At 46.6% G+C, this 21,888-nt stretch overlaps 2 protein-coding genes across 5 annotated transcripts in view; one reads left to right on the forward strand and one right to left on the reverse strand.

Annotated features, from left to right (window-relative positions):
• Window positions 1-4,630, reverse strand: part of LOC145511709 (uncharacterized) — a 255,848-nt gene extending 251,218 nt beyond the window's left edge. The window contains exons 1-3 of one of the 2 annotated variants that reach the window (XR_014058092.1): window positions 4,172-4,630; window positions 3,368-3,490; window positions 1,061-1,183 (exon numbers count right to left, since the gene is read on the reverse strand). The gene's annotated coding sequence lies outside the window, so the exon portion shown is untranslated. Of the gene's footprint in view, window positions 1-1,060; window positions 1,184-3,367; window positions 3,491-4,171 lie in introns of those variants that run through there. The other variant, XR_014058091.1, reaches the window with a different exon arrangement.
• Window positions 4,631-5,507: 877 nt separating this feature from the next.
• Window positions 5,508-21,888, forward strand: part of MAN2A1 (mannosidase alpha class 2A member 1) — a 188,144-nt gene continuing 171,763 nt past the window's right edge. For 2 of the 3 annotated variants that reach the window (XM_081505363.1, XM_081505362.1), the window contains exon 1: window positions 5,508-5,808. In XM_081505363.1, coding sequence (XP_081361489.1) covers window positions 5,674-5,808 — 135 coding nt within the window. In that variant the 5' untranslated portion in view covers window positions 5,508-5,673. Of the gene's footprint in view, window positions 5,809-20,700; window positions 20,956-21,888 lie in introns of those variants that run through there. The other variant, XM_081505364.1, reaches the window with a different exon arrangement.

The following is a 21,888-nucleotide window of genomic DNA, read 5'->3' on the forward strand; positions in this document are numbered from 1 at the left end:
CAGAATGTCAAGATGATCAACGTTTCCGTAGGCTACAGTAAGGAGAATGGAGAGGTATACTTGTAAAGGGAAGAAGAAATCTGGCTCCATAGTTCATCTGTTTCTTTTACTTTAACCTTTGTATTCTATTGCTTTTGCTATGAGAATGATGCCCATAGCCTGAAATAAACAAGACAATCCATTCTCAAGACTCTCATCTTTAACAGTATAACACTTTTCCATTCACATAGAAATAAAAAGTTGCAGAACAGAGAATAACATTTTCTTCTTGGGTATTTACAAGAATCTTGTGATAGGATCTACATGGATAGCTGTAAGAACAAAGGATTCTAACACCAAGAAGTCTGCAATAACCAACCGCACCACCCTTTTTAGTATAAAAGAAGCCTGAATTCTAGAGAAAGATGGTTCTTTGCGACACTAATCCACCATCTTCTAAATGTGCTGGCTTTCTGAATAAAGTTACTATTCCTTGCTCTAATAACTTATCTTTTGATTTATTGGCCTATTGAGCAGCGAACAGTTCAAGCCTGGACTCAGTAATATACTGTTGGCCCTGTTAAGTAAAAGCCAGCTCTTGGTGGTTTTTACAAATAAGTATAGAGAAGACAGCATTAGTCACATCAGTAGCTATACCAAGTGCCAGGTACTGTGTTGATTAGCTCCAGTAAAAATACTGCACCTGAGGATAGTAGCCACAATTAGAATTACCTCCTGGCTAAGTTTATAATAGTCCATGGTCAATTTTTAAGATCTACTTCTGCACTGGCCAAATTGGTGAGTTAAATGAGAATAAGATAGGTATCAGCACCTGTGCTTTTTTCAAGTCTTTTATGATGACACTGAACAGGGAAGAACAAAGCTGACTCTATACTGGAACTATTTCTTTTACTTTCACCTTTCTATTCTATTACTTTCACTGTAAATTAATCACTTAAGGGATGTTGCCTATAGCTTAAAGTATATATAGTGGCCCATCTCAGGAAGCCCAGCCTCCCATGACTGATCTTAAACTAAAATGCCTTTTTTAGCTCACAAGAAACATTCTGACCAGGCTCACCTGTAAAGATCTGCAGGAAAGAAGAAATTAACATATCTCCTCCAGAGTGTGGCCAGAACTCAGAAATATTTGCAAAAACGTATCCTCCATTTTTACTTTATCTCCTCATCTCCTCCTCTTGCTCTGTAAAAGAAACCAGCATCCAAATCCAGGCAAGATAGTTCACTGGGACACTAATCCGCCATCCTCTAGGTCTGCTGGCTTTCTGATAAAGTCACTATTCCTTGTCTCAACACATTGTCTCTTGATTTACTGGCTTGTCGTAAAGCAAGCAGCATGAGATTGGACCTGGTAACAATATTAATTGCTTTAGTGTCTTGGAAGACAGTGAAATTTCCAGGAGTATCCACTTAGCTCTTCCTACTCTATTGGCCCTCATCCCATGGATAAGAAAGCCAAAATGGGGATATGATCTGTTCTAGATCTTGGAAAATAATTACACAGTTGGTTGGCGTGTGGATCAAGTGACCTAACGACCAGTTGTGAGCTGGACATGAGCTAAGACTTCATCTATCAACTAAACAAGATAAAGTCCAGCTTTAGTTGAAGTGTCACAATACTGTTGCATGTCTCCAGGAATTAGCATCAGTTCAGATCCAAGATCCAGAAAATCTCAGAAGATCTACTTCCTTTTTTCCACTGTACTACCACTCTAGTATATGGCCACACATTTTGGGGGAACAAGGTTGAGGGATCATTTACAACATGTACTGTGGCAATGGCTCAAGGTAACTCCTAAAGAGTATACAGACTCTCCTTTAATCAAGGGGTTCTGGGTTTGTGAACTGATATAGGTCTAAAAGCTGAGAGAGAATCCACTGCGGTGACTCAGGTTGGATTTTAGCTACCTGATTTAGAGCTTTTCTTGTTAGTAAATACCAAGTAGTATTCTCTTGGGGGGTTTCCCTGAGGACTCAGGTGGTAAAGAATCCAAATGTACAATGCAGAAGGTTCAATCCCTGGATTGGGAAGGTCCCTTGGAGGATGGTATGGCAACCCACTCCAGTATTCTTGCCTGGAAAATCCCATGGACAGAGGAGCCTGGTGGGCTATAGTCCATGGGGTCGGTAAGAGTCAGACACAACCGAAGCGACTGAGCACACGTAGTAGTCTACTAGGTTGCGTTTCTTTTTCCAAGGGCATCCCTGTGGGCAAAGGCATGCTGATTGCCTGTACACACCTGCTGCCCTTTCATAAGGCAGATGTAGTCACATCATCGGTGGTAGTCTGTGCTTAATTTGGGGTTTGGTTATCTCCATCATTATCAATGAGTCCACCTCAATAGTGGCATCACTGATAGTCATATATGGCCTATAGAGGGAAACATCCACAAAAACTTGCAGAGATGCGTGTCTTCCTATCACTAATGTATTTCTCAATTCTTCAGTGAGGGGAGCGTCTTCTGGGCCTTTGGGGGATGGGTATGCAGATTACATGCGATAAGTCTGGGGTAACATTTCCCTCAACTTTGGATTCCCTGCTGCACATTATGCCAGGGAAGCTCGGCATTTCAACCTCACAAACTTCAGGCAACCAAGGAGTCTAAGTTTCCATCAATCAACCAAGTAAAGTATTAGAACCACCTCTAGCTACATGAGTTAACACATATAATAAAAACCATATCAATAAACTTGGCTCAGCACACCATTACATTCCCTCATCCATGGTCTAACACCTCAGAATCCATACAGACATATGTTCTCCAGGTTTCTGCCTGTATATTAGCAAAGTCTTGTCATTCCTTTGCGTGTAAGTTACTTCCTCTTCCACCACAGCATGCACCTATACCCCCAGGAACTTGCTGTAAATTGATTTTAGTTGTGACAGCACTGGTAGGAGAAGGTGATGGTTTTTGAGGAGAATGTGAATTTCCTCTCAAGGCACCTGCCCCAGGTGAATTTGCAAGCAGAGGAAGCCTACCTCTTCAGAAACTGGAGGGCAACCTACTTCCACTAGTGAGAGGGGCTTGGAGTGACATGTGGGTTCAAGACTGTCTGTTTTCTCTGGATCTAACCCACTCCAAGTTTGGGGATCCTGTTATTTAACAGCACTCTTAACTTTTAGCTGAGAAACTTAGCATATCTGTGAATTTGACAGAAGTTGTAATGCAGTGACATGAAAATGAAAATGTTGTGTTTGATTTTCAGCAACATCATTTTGTTGTTACAATCAATGAGCTTCCTTTAGAATTGTATGAAATCTCTCTGGTTCTCCTACCATAACTTGGAACTGTGCTTATTATTTCTCTTTTTAAGCATTCAAAGGAACTAAAAAGAATACATCTCACACCACAGTCCTTATACTTACCTCACAGCCGTAACAGTCCAGTGTAACCGCCACTTGGGGCCCCAAGGCACTTGGTAGTCCATCACATTCAGCCACAGGTGACTGGTTAATTGAGATGCCCCTAGCACCACAAAGTACCAGGCACTTAATTCTGTCAAGGAACTCAGCACCCAGCTCAAGCCCAAGTGTCCAATCAAACTGAACTACCTCTTAAGACTATAAAAAAGCTTAATAAAAAGAATTATTAACTACCACAGGGTTTTGGACTAATGAGAGATTCACTAGTAAGAGGAGAACCCTAGAAAATATAGAAATAGCCGCTCTAAGGAGTCAGCCTTATAAATAACCCAGGGTTTAGGAGATAGAGTTGTTAAAGACGAGCTCCCCCTGTCCTTCGCAAGGCTAAGACCCAGACCTTACTGGAGAGGGCACGGCCTGGCCCACTAAAAGGCAGAGAGACCACTGTGGTGCCATTCCTCCCGGAAAATCCGCCCTCTGGAGCTTGCTACGAATCTTGCCTCCAGGGTGCTCAGAGTTATTCAGGAGGTCGAGCCTATTTTTAGCCCCTCTACTACAAAAATGGTTGGATGGCATCACTGACTAGATAGACATGAGTTTGAGTAAACTCCAGGAGTTGGCGAGGGACAGGGAGGCCTGGCGTGCTGCAGTCCATGGGGTCGCAAAGAGTCGGACACGAGTGAGCGACTGAACTGACTGAACTACAAAAAAAGAGTTGGCTAAGTGCGAGCAAACTGCTGGCGCCTGAGCAACACAGGAGCGCGGCCGGGAGAGCCGGGTATGCTGCCAGAGCCTGCCTGACGATACACCAAAACCTGGCAGAAAATGCGATTCTTCTCGGAACGCCTCTTCAGCCTTCTCCACGGACAAGGCTTCCGCCTCTGCTGTCAGAGGAACGCTCACTTCACAAGGCCCAGATCCATTTTCACAGTGCAGCCAAAAAGGGTGAGCTGGGCTGAGACGCAGTCGGTGCACAGCCGGCACAGGCCGGTTTCCCTCAGGTTTTGTGCCCGGGTGTCTACACCTGTCGGGGGGCTCCTGCCCTCAGTTTTGACCAGAAGTCAGGGACGCAACGGAGGCACAACGCGCAGCCCCCTTCTCCTCACGAGTTTCTGCCCACGGCACCTCAGGCCTGGGCCTCGGGGTCAGGAGACCGGGACGACGAAACAGAGGCGGGGAGAGAGCGCGGCGGAGCCGGGGCCTCGGCGTCGGTCCTCCAGCGCTGCCGCCCTCCCGCCGCGGCGCTCCAGAGGGCGGCGCGGGGCGGGACCGGCGGGCGGCGCGCGCTGATTGGCCGCCGGGGCGCCCGCCCCCCGCCCGCGCGTCGGGGGGCGGGGCCTGACGCCGCCTCGGCGCCGGGGCCGCGGGCGCCCACTGACCGCGCGGCGCTGCTCCGGCGTTGTCTCCGCGGCCGGCGCGCGGGCGCCGAGGGGCGCTGCGGAGCCAGCGTTGCTTTTCGCGGCGCCGCCGCCATCGCCGCGCGTGCGGGGCGGGCGGGCGCGGACTCGCGGCTGCGGCTGGAGCGGGCTTCTCCGGGGGAGGCTCCCCTCCTGGCCCCGTCGCCCTCCCCCGCGCGCCGCCGCCGCCCGCCCCCTGCATCCCCCGGCGCTGCCGTGTCCCCGAGAGCCCGGAGGCCGGGGCGGCGGGGGCGGGAGGCCGGCCGGCGGGCGCGCACTCTGAGCAAAGTCCTGTCAGAGCCGGGCGCGCCCCGGCCCGGCGGCGGCGGCGGCGGCGGCGGCGGCGGCGGCGGCGGCAGGAAGGGGCTCCGCCGGCGGGCGGGGGCGGTGCCTCGGGGCGGGCCCGGCCGTCCCGGCGCTAAGTTGTGGGGCCCGGCCCCTCCCGCCTGATTTCCTTCCCCGCGGCTCCGCAGACCCGGTCCCTCGGCGCGGAGCCGCCGCGCCCGCACTCCTGGGCGGAGAGAACGTGCCGGCCCGGCTCGAGAAAACTTTTCCTGCCGACCCGGTGCTCGCGACGGCGGCGGCAAGTCCGCGCGGCGACCCTGCCTGCGCCTGCCCCGCGCGCCCCGCCGGCGGCCGGCGCGGAGCTCCGCGGCCGGGGCGAGCGGGCCCCTTCCGGGCGTGAGGCGTCCCGCCCCGGGGAGGGCGGCGGGCCGGGCCGTGGGCCGAGGGCGCGTGGGGGCGCCGGAGACGAGGTGCGGAGCGCCGCCGGGACCCGCGCCCGCGGCGGAGAGGAGCGGGCGCAGGGCGAGAGCCCCGGAGCCGGGAGCCTCTGGCCGCCGCTTCCCGGAGTCCGCGCTCCGCCGGCTCCGAGCGGGGACCGTGCTCGGGTGCCGGGTCTATCGAGGAAACATGAAGTTGAGCCGGCAGTTCACCGTTTTCGGCAGCGCTATCTTCTGCGTGGTGATCTTCTCGCTCTACCTGATGCTGGACCGGGGTCACTTGGACTACCCCAAGAGCCCGCGCCGCGAGGGCTCCTTCCCGCAGGTGAGCCCCGGGGAGTGGGGCCGCGGGGCTCCGGGCGAGTGCGGGCGGGGCCCGTAGTTATCCGCTGCTCCGCCGAGGCTCCGCTCTCAGGCAGGGCGAGGCCCAACTGGACGGGGGAGGCTCGGATCCTCCTCCCGCCCGGGCGCCGCGGCGTTCGGACGGCGGTGGCCGCGACCCGGGGAGCCGCCGCCTCCCGGGGCGCGCGGAGTTAGCAAAGTACCGGGCGGCCTGCGGTGGCGGAATCACGTCCCGGGGCCCGGGCCTGCGGGGGCGCTCACCTGCCGGCCGGGCCACCGGCGCCCTGTGCGGCTCGCTCGCGCGCAGCGCCCCCTGACAGCTGTTTGGGGAGCCCCCGGGCCCGCACAGGGTTAAGCCGCCGCAGACCCCCTGCGCGACCTGGGTCGCGGAAACCGATGGAGCAGACCCCATCTGGGTGTTTTGTTTTCTAACTCCACTGTCTCCGGAGACATAAAAGTTTATTTGGTGTTGCGGACCTCCAGGATGAAAATCTGTAGGGTTGATTTTGGTGTCGTCATTCTTCAGCTGTTACCTCGGGTTTGTTGGGCGCAGTCGGGAGAACCTGGGGAAGCGCGTGTCGTTCTCCAGCCGGAAGCTGTGGGGCGCTCCGTCTCGGGCCACGGTCACACTGTCAGAGGAACTGGGAAAACGACCCATCTTCAGTCTTTTATTTAAAGTTACTAAAAATAAGCGAACGGAACAATCGGTTCCTATTTGGGAAGATACCGCTCCGCCTATGCGATTTGTTTCAACTTATATGCCAATGATCTGTAAGATCTAGAAATTTTAGTAAAACTGGGTAATGTGTAGTATCCCCTGCAATGAATGAACCTGAAGAACCCAAAACCCCAAGCTGATACATCAGCCACGTAACAGTAGGGAAAGGTAGGATGTGAACACGTTGGTGTTTTTTGTTTTGTTTTTTCTTTATCTTTTGTGTGACAGTATAAATAACCAAAGAATATTTTTGCCTTTTCTTCTGGTGATACACTAGGACAACAGGCTTGAATTTAATGAAATTAGACTACTAATTTTACCTGAATTATTATGAAAGTGAAAAAAGACCCCGTTGTGAATGGTGTCATCAATATAGAGCACTCAGAATGCTTTGCAGATGAAAGATGTTAATAATCTGATTGTAAACAGATGTATCAAAAAATTTAAAAGCTTTTGCTTTTGTTATTGAAAATGCAGGTTGTGTGTCTGATGCACAGTGAGGCCAAACAACACTAAAACATTAGAGTTTGGAACAGAGGCAGGTTTATTGAGGGCCATACAAGGAGATGGGTGGCTCATGTCTCAAGAGCCTCAAATTTACTCAAAGCTTTCATGAAAGCCCTTTTAAAAGCAAAAGGTGAGGGAGGGGCATGGTTAGTTGTTGCAGACTTCTTGGTGTCAAACCCTTTATTCTTGAAGCCAAGTCATGGTAAGGTAAGGATGTTCCTGTAAATCTCTTCCGTAATGAATATTATTCTCTGTCCTGACAAAAAAAGGGCGAGATCCCGAGGCACAACTTACCCCACCGAGGTTCTGGTCCTGGTCCTGGCTAAGAGGAGGTGATCTCAGCAGGCGGTTCCCTCAGGGCCAGGTCCCCAGACCCTGCCTGCGGTCATCACTGAGGAGCCTGGCGCCTGGACCCAGCTGGCCCGCAGGCTCCTCAGGCGCCAGGACGGCAGGCCCAGGGGCCTAGGCTGCGTCCGTGCAGATGGCCGCTGCCCTCAGGTCACAGAGGCAGGGATGGAGGAGAGGGTCACTGCTGCCTCAAGACCTGGATCAAGGCAGTGCTATGCTTAGTCGCTCAGTCATGTCCAAAACTCTGTGACCCCCTGGACTATAGCCCGCCAGGCTCCTGTGTCCGTGGGGATTCCCCAGGCAGGAATACTGGAGTGGGTTGCCATGCTCTTCTCCAGGGGATCTTCCCAACCCAGGGATCAAACCTAGGGCTCCTGCTTTGCAGGCGGATTCTTTACTGCCTGAGCCACCAGGGAAGCCCAAGAATAGGAAAGCGGGTAGCCTGTCCCTTCTCCAGGGGAACTTCCCCACCCAGCAACCGAACCGGGGTGTCTGCACTGCAGGCGGTTTCTTTACCAGCTGAGCTGCCCAGGAAGCCCTGGGCCAAGGCTAGCGGTGACTCTGGGGAGGGCTCTGAAGCCCGGCAGGACATGGCTGTCAGCCTGTTGCCTGGGACCCGCAGCTCATCCACTTGCCCAAGGCCAGAGAATAGGCGGGAGGGGCTGGAGAGAAGGTCGCGATCCGCCTCTTGCCTCTCTCTCCACCTGATGACCTCCACCCTACAACCGTAGGGTGAAACCGTCATTGACCGCTGGTTGCCAGTGGGCAGGGCCCACTGTGGTGCCAACCAATGGCTGAGCAGGACCTGTTACCTGGTAATGGTGTAGTGACGCGCAGCAATGGCTCTATTCTGAGGGCTGCAGTCGCCTTGCTCTCTACACTTTTAGGTAGTATTATAGAGAAAATACAGTGGAATGAGCACTATGGGATATTGTTAAATACGGAGTTTAGAGTTTGTCCAGTGCTTGTTGATGAGATTGGATGGAACAGTTTTAAAAAAGTGGGGGGGTGGTGACACCCTGGAGTTTTAAGCCTTTCTAAAATAGATTGTATAATTTTGGGGCTTAACTTACTGTGATTTTCGCCCCAGTAGTCCCACTTTTAGAATTTTCTCCATTACAGGAAAAACCATAAAAACTGATCTTACTCAGAATGTTATCTTGAGTAATATCCTTTGGGTTTGACTTGATGATCACTTTGAAATGATTTATGCAAACATCTGAGGTTGGGTTCTCTGGCAACCTTGACATTTGACTATTTCTAAAGAAGTGAGTGACTCATTTGGTCTCTGGAAAGTCTTAGGTGAAGTTAATTCCAATATTTTAGCATCCAGCCCTAGTTCTTATCAAGGGACTGAAGTTCTGCTTAGAACGTAAAGCATTTAATGGAAAGTGACAGTAGCTGCTGGAAGAGAAGCCCCTCTGTGTATTTTGTTCTGTGTGCAAGGGGAGAGGGTTTGGAAAGTGGAACTTTTTATACTTAAGTTTGTCTTCCTCAGATTTTCATACTGGATTTCCAGTGCAAAAGACACCTTTGCTGATTTAATTTTGAAGAGCCACTGAATCCCCAGGCAGGCGGACTGGATAAATATTCTTATACGCTTGTGTGTCTGATACTAGCCGATGTGTTTTAGTCTTACTTGGTAAACTGCATTCACACAGTCACCACCTAGTAGGTGAGGAAGCTCAGGCACGAGGAGAGTAACTTGCCCAAAGTCACTCAGCTAAGAGCTGAGATTTCAACAGGCAGCCTTTGGAGTCTAAGCTCTCAGCCACTGTGCTGTACTGCCCCTTAGTGACCCTTTGCCTCCTGTTTATTCCTTGTAGAAAATAGAGCATGTTGTTCTGTGGCTTCTTAGCATATGACTTTTTTTTTTTAAGGAATTTTTATTATGAAGCCCTAATGAATGTGCTGCTGCTGCTTTTTTTTTTTCCTTTAATGCCTTTAAAAAATTTGTCGATTTTGAAATAATTGTGGGGTCACATGCAAATATAAGTAATAATACAAAGAGATAACATGTATCCTTTAACAGTTTCCCCCAGTGGTAACATCTTCCAAAACTGTAGGGTAACACCCTGGATATTGATATAGTCAAAATACAGAATATTCCCATTGCCACTAGTACCCCTTACATTGCCCTTTTATAGCCACAACCACTTCCCTCCTATCCCTTCCCCTTCTAGCTCCTGGCAACTACTCATCTGTTCCTCAATTTCTATAAGTTTGTCATTTCAAGAATGACAAGTGAAATCACATAGTGTGCAACCTTTGGGGATTGGCTTTTTCCACTCAGTGTAAATCTCTGGAGAGACATCCAGGTTGTTACATGTTTGTTCCATATTAATTTTTGTTGATGTTGTTATCTTTTCATTTTTATTTTGTTCCTTATTATTAGTGAGTAGTCCATAGACAGAGCATAGTTTATTTAACCATTCACCCAGTTGAAAGACATCTGGATTGTTTCCAATTTGGGATAGTTTATTTTGAATAAAGCTGCGATGGACATTACAAACATTCACATACAGTTTTTGTGTGAACACATGTCCTAATTTCTCTGTGAAAAATGCCCAGAAATACAATTGCTGGGTCATATGGAACAGGCATAGGGCTTCCCAGGTAGTTCAGTGGTAAAGAACCTGCCTGCCAATGCAGGAGCTGCAGGAGATGCAGGTTAAATCCCTGGGTCAGGAAGATCCCCTGGAGGAGGAAATGGCAACCCACTCCAGTATTCTTGCCTGAAAAATCCCCATGGACAGAGGTGCCTGGAGGGCTACAGTCCACGGGGTTGAAAAGAGTTGGACTTGACTGAGCACACACACACACGTACTACACACATAAACACGTACACATTGTACAGGCGTACCTCAGAGATATTGTGGGTTCAATTCTGGACCATTGAATGTGCTCCTTTTTATGAAACATTTAATGCTTGAGATTTGTACCTCCCCTACAATATCTTCTAGTTCCCTTGAGAGCTGAATGTTATGATGGAAACCATTATGCAGCATAGCATCCCAGCATTTGAGTTGATTTTTATTTTTTTCACTCCTTCTAATGCCTGTGTAAACCTTAATCTGATGAGAACACCAAACAGCGAAACTGGGTGGCACTAAATTATCTTTCTTTGATGAGTTTTGAGTATTGAATTCTTTAAGGTAGTCAGTCACTATAAATCATTTTTGGTGTCCAGTAAAATAGTTTCTCTGGAAAGGGATTGATTTGCTCTGAATTGCCCATTTTAGTTTCTTCCAGTTAACATGGAACCTTACATGGTCCATCATGTAAACAAGATATGTTTTAAAACTGTCTTCAGTTGGAAGCAGTCGATTTGCTGGTTATTCTAGGTTTCGTTCTTTTTGCCTCCTCCCATTTGGCCCGCTCGGGTGGAAGTAAGCCCGACTCGGGATGCTCCAGTTTCTCTACCCTGGAGATAGTCCTTAGAAGGCTTTCCTCTCTGTTTCTGGGAGGAATTCCTTTGAGGCCTTAAGGCAACAGTGGCTTTTGTGTGTCTATTTCAGGGTTAATAGATCTCAGCTAGAAAAATTAATAAAAATTCCACTCTGAATGAGAGGTTGACCAGGGCCTAATGCGCTGAATATGCTTTGAGGTAATGTAAGAATTCAAGCAAATGGAAAGGAGAAACATTGTTAAGGTGTTCCTGAGATTCCTCATCACTTCCCACAAGCAGATTTCACAAGTTGCTTACTATCTACATGGTGTGTAAGCAGATGGCCTATTCATGTCTTACATTTGGATCTGGAGAATTAATGACTCAGGTTGTGTATAACAAATTATCGATCTTTAGTATAGCATATGATATAGGGATTCATTTTACCTCTTGAAAGTTCCAAGATCGAGATGGATGGAAAATGTAAAATTGGAGCTCAGATTTTATCTCTGTGCCCACATAACATTTATCAAGGGACGAAGTGTGAGTGTCTTCAAGTGTCTGGCAGAAAGGCACTGGTGGGGGGAGACTTTTCTGCCCTTTTGTTTTTTTGACTTTGACTATGACAACATAATACACCTATAACAATATGCTAGAACACTTTACATCTCTACCGCTTTCTGAAGAGTTAACATAGTATATGTTTAATAAAAGTTGCCGTTAGTTCCCCAGTTGCTTTTTCTTGTTTTTAAAATCTGTGACTCTTAAGAGTAAGAGGTAGAGAAACATGACAGTCTCTGCTTCTCACACTCCAGCGCACTCCGTTGGTAAACGAGCGCTCGTCGCTGGGCTTCATGCAGGTGTCTGTTAGAGAGTTTGTTTCATTTCTTGAGGTCTGCTGTTTGAGGTCTGTGACTTCTGGGAAGTCATGGACCTTTGACTGCGGTGGCATCCAGGGATCTAAGAGAAATGAGTGAAAGCACAGGAGGGCCCTGAAGGGGGTTGGTTTCCTCCTCCCGAGTCCAGCAGTCCTTTAGCGCTACCTGCATGTCTCACTAAGACTCAGGGGTCTCCCTGTATAGACAGACACTCAGGACTGCATCCGGCTTGAAGGCTTAAGTTTATTAATTTTTAAGTCGAATTCAGTGTTTAATTTCCAGATCAGCCCTGCTATTAGGACTTAACCAAATACTTTTGCTTGGGAGATGTTGCAATCCTATTTATCTAAAAGAGGTTTTCTCTGTGACTCATTAATTAGCATTAAGGGATATCTGGGCTGTGGATAAAACATTGATTAAAATTACCACTTTTATTTGTTGTTTTTAAGTCAGCTATTGCTCTTGGTGATAGTTGTTAAAAGTTTGGCTTTTTTTTTTTTTGACAGACTGGACTGTGTTGAGATTTTCCTAAAAGGAGTAGTTCAGTAGCTGCTGCTGATTCCCTGCTTTGCTCTTAGTTTTTAAAATCCAGCAGTCTTAGTTTTCCCTTGTTGTTCCCTCATTTGCATTGCGATCTTTAAGAAAACAGGAGGATATTCAACAACTAGGATACAATCTTCAGCTGCTGGATTGTACATTTCTGTCCTGGTAGCATCATCTTTTACAGTAAATGGAGGACTCGGGAGAGGAGGAGGAGCTCTAAAGAGCAAATTTTGCTTCTTTTCATAGTTGTGATTAGTAAGTTGATCAGAAGAGGAGGTAGGCCATTTTAGCTAAAACGGGTTTCTGTTTCAGTAATAGGTGTTAATAGCAAAACTGCTATTTTTAGGGTTGAAACCATGTTTAGGTTCAAACAGGTTTGAGGGTCGATTGTTCTGAAATGGAGTTCAGACCTAGTGCTTGGGCATTGCTGAATTTCCTTTATGATAGGGAAGAATTAAATAATTTGAATTGAATAAATTCAGTCTCTTGAGGTTACAATGTACTTTTTCTGTGAGACAGTGTATTTAAGTTTAAGGTAACGTTATTTATACTTTTATGCCAACCAGTGCATAGTTGGTAGCTGGTAAATATTTTATGTTAAATTTGTAAATTTAATTATTTCTAAAGAAAAGATCACCCTTGATGCACCCTAGTTTAGACACGTGCGTGCTCCTCCTCTGGCTGCCTCCTCCTCTTTGCTGTTGACGTCTGTGGCTGCAGTCTTCAGTGTGGGGAGCTGTCCTTCGCATCCTAGGAGGTTTAGCAGCATCCCTGGTCTTTACCCACTGTATGCCAGAAACACCTTTCTCCAACTGGGAGCTGCCAAAAATGTCTCCAGACATTGCTAAATGTCCTCCTGAGAAAAAATCAACCCTTTTGAAAACCTCTTGGACTTCACCTTCGCCAAAGACGTATTCTTTATGCTGATCGCACTATGTTGAAATTTTGCATTTTAGGAAAAAGTGAATAAAAGGCTCAATTCTTTTTTTTTTAAATTAGAGTTGATTTACAATATTATGTTAGTTTCTTTTGTATACCAAAGTTTACTCAGCTGTACATACCTGTGTGTGTGTGTTCTTTTACATATTCTCTTCCATTGAAGTTTATTACAGGAGATTGAATATAGTTCCCTGGGCTATACGTTAGGACTTTGTTGTTTATCCATTCTCTATGTATAGTTTGCATCTGCTAGTCCCAGTTCCCTGCCCCCTACCCCCTTGGAAACCACAAGTCTGTTCTCTGTGTCTGTGAGTCTGTTTCTATTTCATGGTAAGTTTATGTGTGTCATATTGTAGATTGCACATATATGTGATATCATACAGTGTTTGTTTTTCTGTTTCTGACTCACTCTGTTTAGTATGATAATCTCTAGGTCTATGCATGTAGCTTCAAGCTTCATTGGCATTCTTTCTTTTTTTATTTCTGAGTAATACTCCATTGTGTGTGTGTGTGTGCGCGCGCGCTTGCCACATCGTCTTTATCTCTTCATCTGTAGATGGACATTTAGATTTTCCCTCTGTCTTAGCTATTGTAGGTAGTGCTGCTGTGAACATAGGGGGCTTCCCTGGTGGCTCAGATGGTAGAGAATCCGTCTGCAATGCAGGAGACCCTGGTTTGATCCCTGTGTCGGGAAGATCCCCTGGAGAAGGGAATGGCAGCCCACTCCAGTACTCTTGCCTGGAGACTCCCATGGACAGAGGAGCCTGGCGGGCTGCTGTCCGTGGGGTCGCACAGACGTGGACACGACTGAGCAGCTGACTTAGTATGGACATAGGAGTACCTGTATCTTTTCAAATTACAGTTTTGTCTGAATATATACCCAGGAATGGGATTTCAGGGTCACACGGCAACTCTGTTTGGAGTTGTTTGAGAACCTTCCTCCTGTTCTCCATCAAGGTTGCCCCGATTTTCATTTCCAACAGCAGTGTAGGAGGGCCTCCTTTCTCATACTGTGTCCAGCATTTCTTGTTTGTAGACTTTTTAATGATGGCCATTTCGACCAGTGTGAGGTGGTACCTCTTGTAGTTTTGATTTACGTTTCTCTAGTGATTAGGGATGTTGAGCATCTCCTCATGTGTCTATTGGCCATCTGTATGTCTTCTTTGAAGAAGTGTCTATTTAGGTCTTCTTTTCATTTTTTGACTGTGTTTTTTTGTTGTATGAACTATGTGTATATTTTGGAAATCAAGCCCTGTCGGTCTCATTGTTGGCAAATAATTTCTCCCGGTGTATAGGTTGTCTTATTGTTTATGGTTGTCTTTGTTGTGCAAAAGCTTGTAAGTTTGATTAGGTCCATTTGTTTGTTTTTGCTTTTATTTCTGCTGCTTTGGGAAACTAAGAAGACACTGGGGCAGTTTACGTCACAGTATGTTTTGCCTGTGCTCTCTTCTGGGAGTTTTATGGTGTCATGTCTTATACTGAAATCAAAAGGCTTCTTTCTAATACTCAGGGATAACTAGCTTTTTTTTTTTCATGACTGAAATGTGTCCTTAACTAGATGCCCAAAATTCACTTACATTTTTAGGATTCCTCATTATAATATGTTACAGAAAATACAGGAGTAGATTATGTTCATATGGAAGTTAAAAACAGAATATTATTATAATGAAACAATTTTTTTTTTTAAAAATTGGGCACTTTTTATTCTGAGAAAAGCATTTGATCAAATGAGAGTAAATAAGCCATCTTTTCCTTTATGCAAGCTTAGTTAAAGGTTTAGATTTATTCCCCTTGCCTTTTAGCACAGGAAGATAAGATATATTGATTAGTAATAAGGTAGTATGGAAGGCATGTGCCAAAATAATTTGAGAGGTCTGAAACTTGCTCAGGCAAGCTATGTACTTTCTTCAGTGTATTGCTTGTTTTACTTCTTCTAATTCTGATGACTGGTAACTGCAGTTTTTTTTTTTCCTTCTTGAGATGAGAAGAAGCCTGGAGGAACCGGGAAAGTCAGCGGATGGAGACCTCCTTTCTGTTCCTGTCATCTTGCCCTGAGCAGGCGTTTTGAGCAGGCGTTTTACAGAAGAGGGTGGAGAGGGGGAGGAACAGCGAGGGTCTGGGCAAGTGTTCTCCTTCCTGCCTTTCTTCCCAAGGCCTCTGGGCTTGAACTCGGGCAAAGTCAGTTGACCCTGAGCCCAGCTGGGCCTGCTGCCTGTTGTTGTAGGACCACAGTGTGAGACTGATGCTTACAGTTTTAAATGGTTAAATAGTTCACGACATGGTCACGCCTGTTCCTCTGTGAATCGAATCGTCTCTGGCTGTTTTTGTGTTATAAGAGCAGAGATGAGTAGTTGGGACAAAAACAGTGTAGCCCACAAAGCCTAAGTTACTGTCTGGCCTTTTGCAGAAGTTTGCCAACTCCTGCTTTAAACTGTATTTCTTTGTTATTAACTTGGAAGCAAACAGTGTGGTTAGATCTGTTGAAGCAGACGTGGGCTAATTAAAAACAAACAAAATTCTTGTAAGCTGGTTATTAGGTTAGCATTACTCAAACTTAGTTTGTGTTTTGAGAGTATCGTTTAAAACTCCTGTTGTCTGCATGTTTCATCGATTTTCCAGATGTCCTCGGGGAGCTTCTGGGTTATGGAATTGATATGCTTGACGTGTTTAGTTTGTTTCTCTTCTTCCACCTAAAGATTCCTTACTCCGGGGCTGCTCTGGGATGGAGGATTCTGGGGCATGAACTATGCAAAACTGATCCATAGTCTTGAGATGCAGACCGTGACTTTACTGCATTTTAGGTTTGTTGTAATTCACAGACGGGCTGAATTCTGAGTCTAATCTGACTGCTTGGATTGCCCAAGTCCAGGTATCTTCTTCATAAGCCAGAGATCCAGGCCAGAACTTGGTAGTCATCGCTGGGACCCTGAGGAGCTGGTCAGCTTGGAGGCGAAGAACTGACTGACTTCCAGGCCATCGGCAGGGGCCCTGTGCTGGTCTGTTTATCCGGGAGTAATTAATTCCTGTTAATTTCGATCCTTCATGCTTCTTAAAGATTATGTGTGATTTTCATCGTTCCTTGTGGCACAGGCCACTCTCCCATTTACATCCTCAGAGACTTTGCTGTTACCATTAAAATGCAGTATATTTCACATGAACAAAACGGGTATAATGCATCTCATTGAGTGATGCAACTTCTAAGTTTTTTCCCTCATTTTTAAATATATTCATTTTTCATATGTAAATAAATTTCCACACTGGCTTCCTTTGCATGTCATCGCCTTCAGAAGTCTAGAGAAATGAAATGCTTTTTGGAGAGGCAGAGCAGGTCTCAAATGAGGCCTGATCCTACCAGTGAACCTCACTGTCCTGAATCAGGGGTCTGGAGAGCCAGGGAACCAGCCGATGGTCGTTTTCTTCTAAGTACATGGTTTGTCCAGATCTGCTGGTGTTTAGCTTTGTGGTGGGAGGCAGGGAGCTCTTCCTCTCCAGAGGCAGCTGTGCTTTGGGGCTGACGGTGTACTTTGCAGCCTTTACCCTCTTTTCCCTGCCGCAGGTGTGGAGGAATGTGGCATCTGTTGGTCTTGGCCTTTGTGGCAACATTTTTACCCTTGGAGCATTCGAGGATGGAAGCTTGACAGTATGAATCATTCTCAGAATTATTTTCTGCATAAAAAAATCCTGAATGTGCATTTTTTAAAATCCAGTGAGGTAGTCATTCTCTTAGCAGTCATCAGAATCCCAGAAAAGTCATCATATGAGAAAGTCATGAAGTTTTGGAGTTGGGCAGGCCCTTCCAGGGTAGGTAATTTAGTATTTGATTTGTAGAGAAGGACACCGACGTGTAGCCGGGACTTCAGCAGTCTTTTGTGTGTGATCTGTGCCCCGTACCTCGTCTCAGCATTCTTGGGACATGCTCGCTGCCCTGTAATTCAGGGAGCTTCCTGTTGTACTGTCGCCGGCATCACTTGCTGACTTGCTGTGTGTTAGGCACTGTGCGAATTGCGATCGGCATACCAGATGTGTTTCTTGCTTTGATAGAGCTTCTTGGTTGAGGAGAGGCAACTGCCATTTGTGAGACAGCTAGAGACAGTTGAGCGTTTAGTTCTTCCTTAAAACAGTTACCTTTGAGAAGTTAGAAGACTTCCCGGCACACAGCAAATGCTCAGTAAATGCTAGTTGTTACTGATGAACATGTTTAAATAGTACATGTTAGGGGCCAGGCACTGTTGTAGGTTTTGGGTGGATAGGAACTAAGAATAAAACAAGAGTCCATGATCTTAATTTGTATTTTTAGTACAAGGGCAAGGGCCTTAGAATTCGGAACTAAGTTCATGTAGTGGCCTAGCTCAAACTGACCATAACACACAGGGAAGAGCTAGGCTTTCCTGATCGGGTAGGGCTTTGAAGGGAGAAGGAACATTCCTCTGTGAAGCATGACATCCCCGAAGGCTTGGAGTCCCGGGGGGCCTGGCCGCGGGAGAAGGGGTGAGGGCACTGCTTTGGTTTCTGACCTTTGGAACTCGTAGAGTAGCTGGGGAAAACACAGTAGGTAGTTTGGGATCCGTTTGTGAATTGCTCTGAGAGCCAGTGCGGGGAATTATGAGTTGGGTGGGGGTGAACCATTCAGAATTGTTGAGTATGCCAGGAAGCTGCTTGAGAGAACTAGTGTTGGAGAATTAATTTCATAGAAAATTTTAGACCTGGAAGAGAGCTAAGAGAATATTCAGTCTGAATTATTCTGGTAACCATGTGTAGGAAGACTCAGAAGCAGGAAGGCAGCTGAGAACTGCTTTGAGGCAATGCAGACATAAGGCAGTGAACCCCTGTCCCAGTGTTGAGCTGGCTGGAGTCAAGAGGTAGGGGGGAAATGTGGGCACGTTTTGTTAAAAGAAGCATCCGGGCTTCCTCACAGATTTGATAAAGGGTAAGGATAGGTGGCTTGAGTTAAAAACAGTTCTCCCACCTTTGTCCTTTGGGGCGTTTGGAGACTGCTTGTACTGTTTGCAGAAGGGGGTAGTTGGAAGGATAAGCTGGTTTGGGAAGCCAAGTTCAGTTTGGTTTGTGATGAGGTGGTTGTGCGTGGAAATAGCCAAGCGGGCTGGCATGCCAGAGGGAGAGATGGGGGAGGGACAGGTGGGTGAGGATCCTCAGCACCGGCGGGTAAGGGAGCAGACTTGGGACCTGGCTTTGTGAAGGGAGAGCAGAGGGCCAAGTAACATTTCTTATAGCCAGAACCCACGCGTCTTAGGTTAAGATTACTGTGTAGCAGATGTTAATAAAAGGCAGCAGCTTGTATTCAAATGGTCAGAAACCACCTTATTGATGAGCATATCTCAGAACAGATAATGCTATCCTAAGGAAGGATTTCAAAGAAGCATTTTGGTAGGAAATGAAAAAAGGCCCATCTCATCTTTGGCCCAAATTCTGGTCCGGAATTATTTCTTCTAGGTTATAAGAACGAAAATAGATTACGTGTGCGTGTTTGTGTTGAAGGCTGGAGGAGGGAGAGGGAGAGAGAAAGGAGATTAAAGGGCCTCACAGCTCAAGGTCGTTCTGACCATCTCAGAGATCTCAGACGTCTGCGAACACCCCCAGCTACCTCTTGTTTATAGTAAAGGAGAGCCTCTGCCAACTGACTGGTGTCTGGCCCCCAAACCATTCTCACCCCAAACTGAAGAACTGTTTTGGTCCTTAGCCCAATTCTTGAAAATTTTTAGGGCCGAATGCACTCAAGATGCAAGATACTTCTTGTGACTTTCAGGGGAGATTTAACCAGTAATTGTTTAAAAGGAGAAAAAAATGAAGAACCCAAGAAATGTATATCTCTAACTCATCTTTGGTAGCTGATGGTATGATATTTAGCAGGCTGCTGTTTTGTATTTCTGTATGTGAAATGCCTCGTGCCTCACTGTCACCTTGGTTGTGCCCACGGCGGTCATCATGCCCCTCCGCACCCTTGTAGATCAGCTGATTCAGTTATTTTATTGGAGTATAGTTGATGTACAGTGTTTGGTTAATTTCTGCTGTACAGCAAAGTGATTCAGTTATACATATATATATAATATTTGCACATTATTTTTCATGTTTTTTCCATGATGGCTGGTTGCAGTATGTTGAGTATAGTTCTCTATGCTATGCAGTAGGACCTTCTTGTTCATGTGTAATAATTTGCATCTGCTAATCCCAAACTCCTCATCCATCCCCCACCCCGTGGCAACCACAAGTCTGTTTGCTATCGTACCGATTTTTATAAAGTCACTAGGAAAGGATTGTAAAACTTTAGAATATTTGATGCTTGTAAATAAAAGTGAGGAAATTCAGAATTTATAATAATTAAGATGGGGCTTGTCTAAAAACCTGTCTCTTGTCAGTAAGGAATAGAGGGGCTTATTCAGGAAATGGTTAGTATAAATAAGATTGAAGGTAGGCTGATTATCTACTTACTACAGTCCTGCCTTCAGGAGGTTCCCCTGAACAATTTCTATGTGAAAAATTGTCTTAGACATGACAATTGCATTTATTTTAATAGGCTAATGCTGTTTAGGTTGATTTGCTTTTTCCATTATTGGCAGTTACTCTTTTTTTTACATTAAAATCATGTTTCTCAAAACTACTTGTGTAAAATTATGTCAATAGAACTTTTATTAGGAGAACCTAAAATATAATATGTGCCTTTCCTTCATGGAAAATGAGTTTAGATAGTATAAATAGATCATGCATAATAACCTTTGTGTACAAAGACAGGCATATGTCAAAAAATATGAGACAGGTTAACAACATAGACCAGAAGTCTTTGATGAGATAAATGTATGACATATAACCCTGGTTCTCTGGGAATTTTTGCATTCTGAAAGTGTGTCTCATGAACTTTTATGCAGGTTCTTGGGTGGGATACAATGTTGACATATTTCAGAGTGCTATATTTAAGAATAGAAATTCCATTAAAATATGCAATGTTTTAGAAGAAAAATCAGACACGACACTTTCCCTATTCACTTTCATGCATTGGAGAAGGAAATGGCAACCCACTCCAGTGTTCTTGCCTGGAGAATCCCAGGGATGGGGGATCCTGTGGGCTGCCGTCTGTGGGGTCGCACAGAGTCGGACACGACTGAAGCGACTTAGCAGCAGCAGCAGAAGAAAAATCAGTGTGGTTTTATAAAATGTTGCAAGATATAAAGAAAAGTAATGTTCCTTAGAACAGTTTGCAAAGTGTGGAATTAAAGAATTCTATTAGTCAACACCTAATTTGCTAGTGTCAATTGTAGTTATTAAATGTATTTGAAAGTAATAAAATTGCACTGTATGAAAATATTTTACAGCTGAAACATTTTGTGCTATCCACAAGCCCTCGTTCTCATAATCATTTTTAAAAAGATGCCCGTTTTGCAGAACTTCACTTTATACAGTGCCTTTGTGCCTAAAATGTTGCCTCAACAGGAGGTGGTTTCTGCATAGCTGCATGGGCTTGGTGTGGGTGGGGATGACTCTCAGTGAACACTGGAAACCCCCCGAGGGGAAGGGGGCTGTGTCCTAGAGCCTGCGGAGTGCTGCGGCGGCTGGAGTGCCGGCTGCTTTCGGAGGTGGAGAGGGTGGGGTCACGGAGACGGGGCCTGCTGTTTCTCTGGGTCGGGGCTGGACCCTTTGCAGGGATTCCGGCAGCTGCAGAGTGGTTGTCCGCATGCGGCCGTGACTCTTCCGGGCCCCCTGCAGGAAGTAAGGGCTGGTGGCCGTGGGGTCCCAGCCCCCCTTCAGAGTGACTCTGCGCTCCAGCACGCAGCCTTTGTGACTGTCGCGGCTCAGCAGGTGCGTGATCTAGGAGGGGTGATTTCCGGGGCAGAGTGCCTTGGCCCCCGTGTTTTGACAGGGTAGTATGTAATTAAGTATTCTTTGTGCTCACATCATGAGGGCGTTTATTTCCTTGAACGGACAAGTAGAAGCACAAAGGCAGTACCTTGGAAGAGATTCAGGCATGATAAGCTCTAGGTTTGGGCAAATCATTGAGGGGTCATTAGTAATTGGTCTGTGGCTTGTTGATAGGGTTACACACATAACTGTGGCCACAGCTGTAGTTCACACCCTTTCTGGCCTCAGCAATGCACATCTTAAGGGGGAGGGGTCACTTGGGTGACTTGTCATTCAGTCAAACCAAAATGCTTCCCTGTTAAGAGCCTGAGATCTGGCTACCTGGGAGGGTTTTTCTGAATAGTTGAACAACAGCTAACTGCCTTGGGCTGTGGCAGTAACGGTGAGACCCCTGCTGGAAATACTCTCTTTTACCAAATCACTGTTCTATGTTCAGCTTTAATGCAGTGGTTCTTAACTGGGGATGTGTGAGAATTGCCTGGTGAGCCTTTTACAAAATGATAAAAGGCAGATCTCTGCACTCTCTCTCTGGGTAATCCCATCTGTCCCCACTGCTTTAAGTTCACATTGGTACTGACCACTCAGGTTTACACGTTCTCCTGCCGATCAGACGAGCCTGTCTGTGTGATGCCGCCTGGGCCGTGTGATGGCTTCAGGACGGGACCTTCGCCCCCCCCCGCGGTTCCTCCCCAGCCTGTCCGGTTTTCTTAGGGTGCCGCCCCCATCCTCTCAGTTCCCCAGCTGCCTCAGCAAAACTAAGGGGCTGTTTTTCTCGCTTTCCTGGTGCCCCCTTCCCCCCAGCTCATTTGTCCTGGCAGATCCTCTCACATTCCTCCACCTCGGCCTCCTTGGCCCTGGTTACCCTGGTATTTA

Source organism: Giraffa tippelskirchi, chromosome 6, assembly GCF_054371585.1.
Source record: "Giraffa tippelskirchi isolate mGirTip1 chromosome 6, T2T-mGirTip1v1.2.pri, whole genome shotgun sequence".
Lineage (NCBI taxonomy): Eukaryota > Metazoa > Chordata > Mammalia > Artiodactyla > Giraffidae > Giraffa > Giraffa tippelskirchi.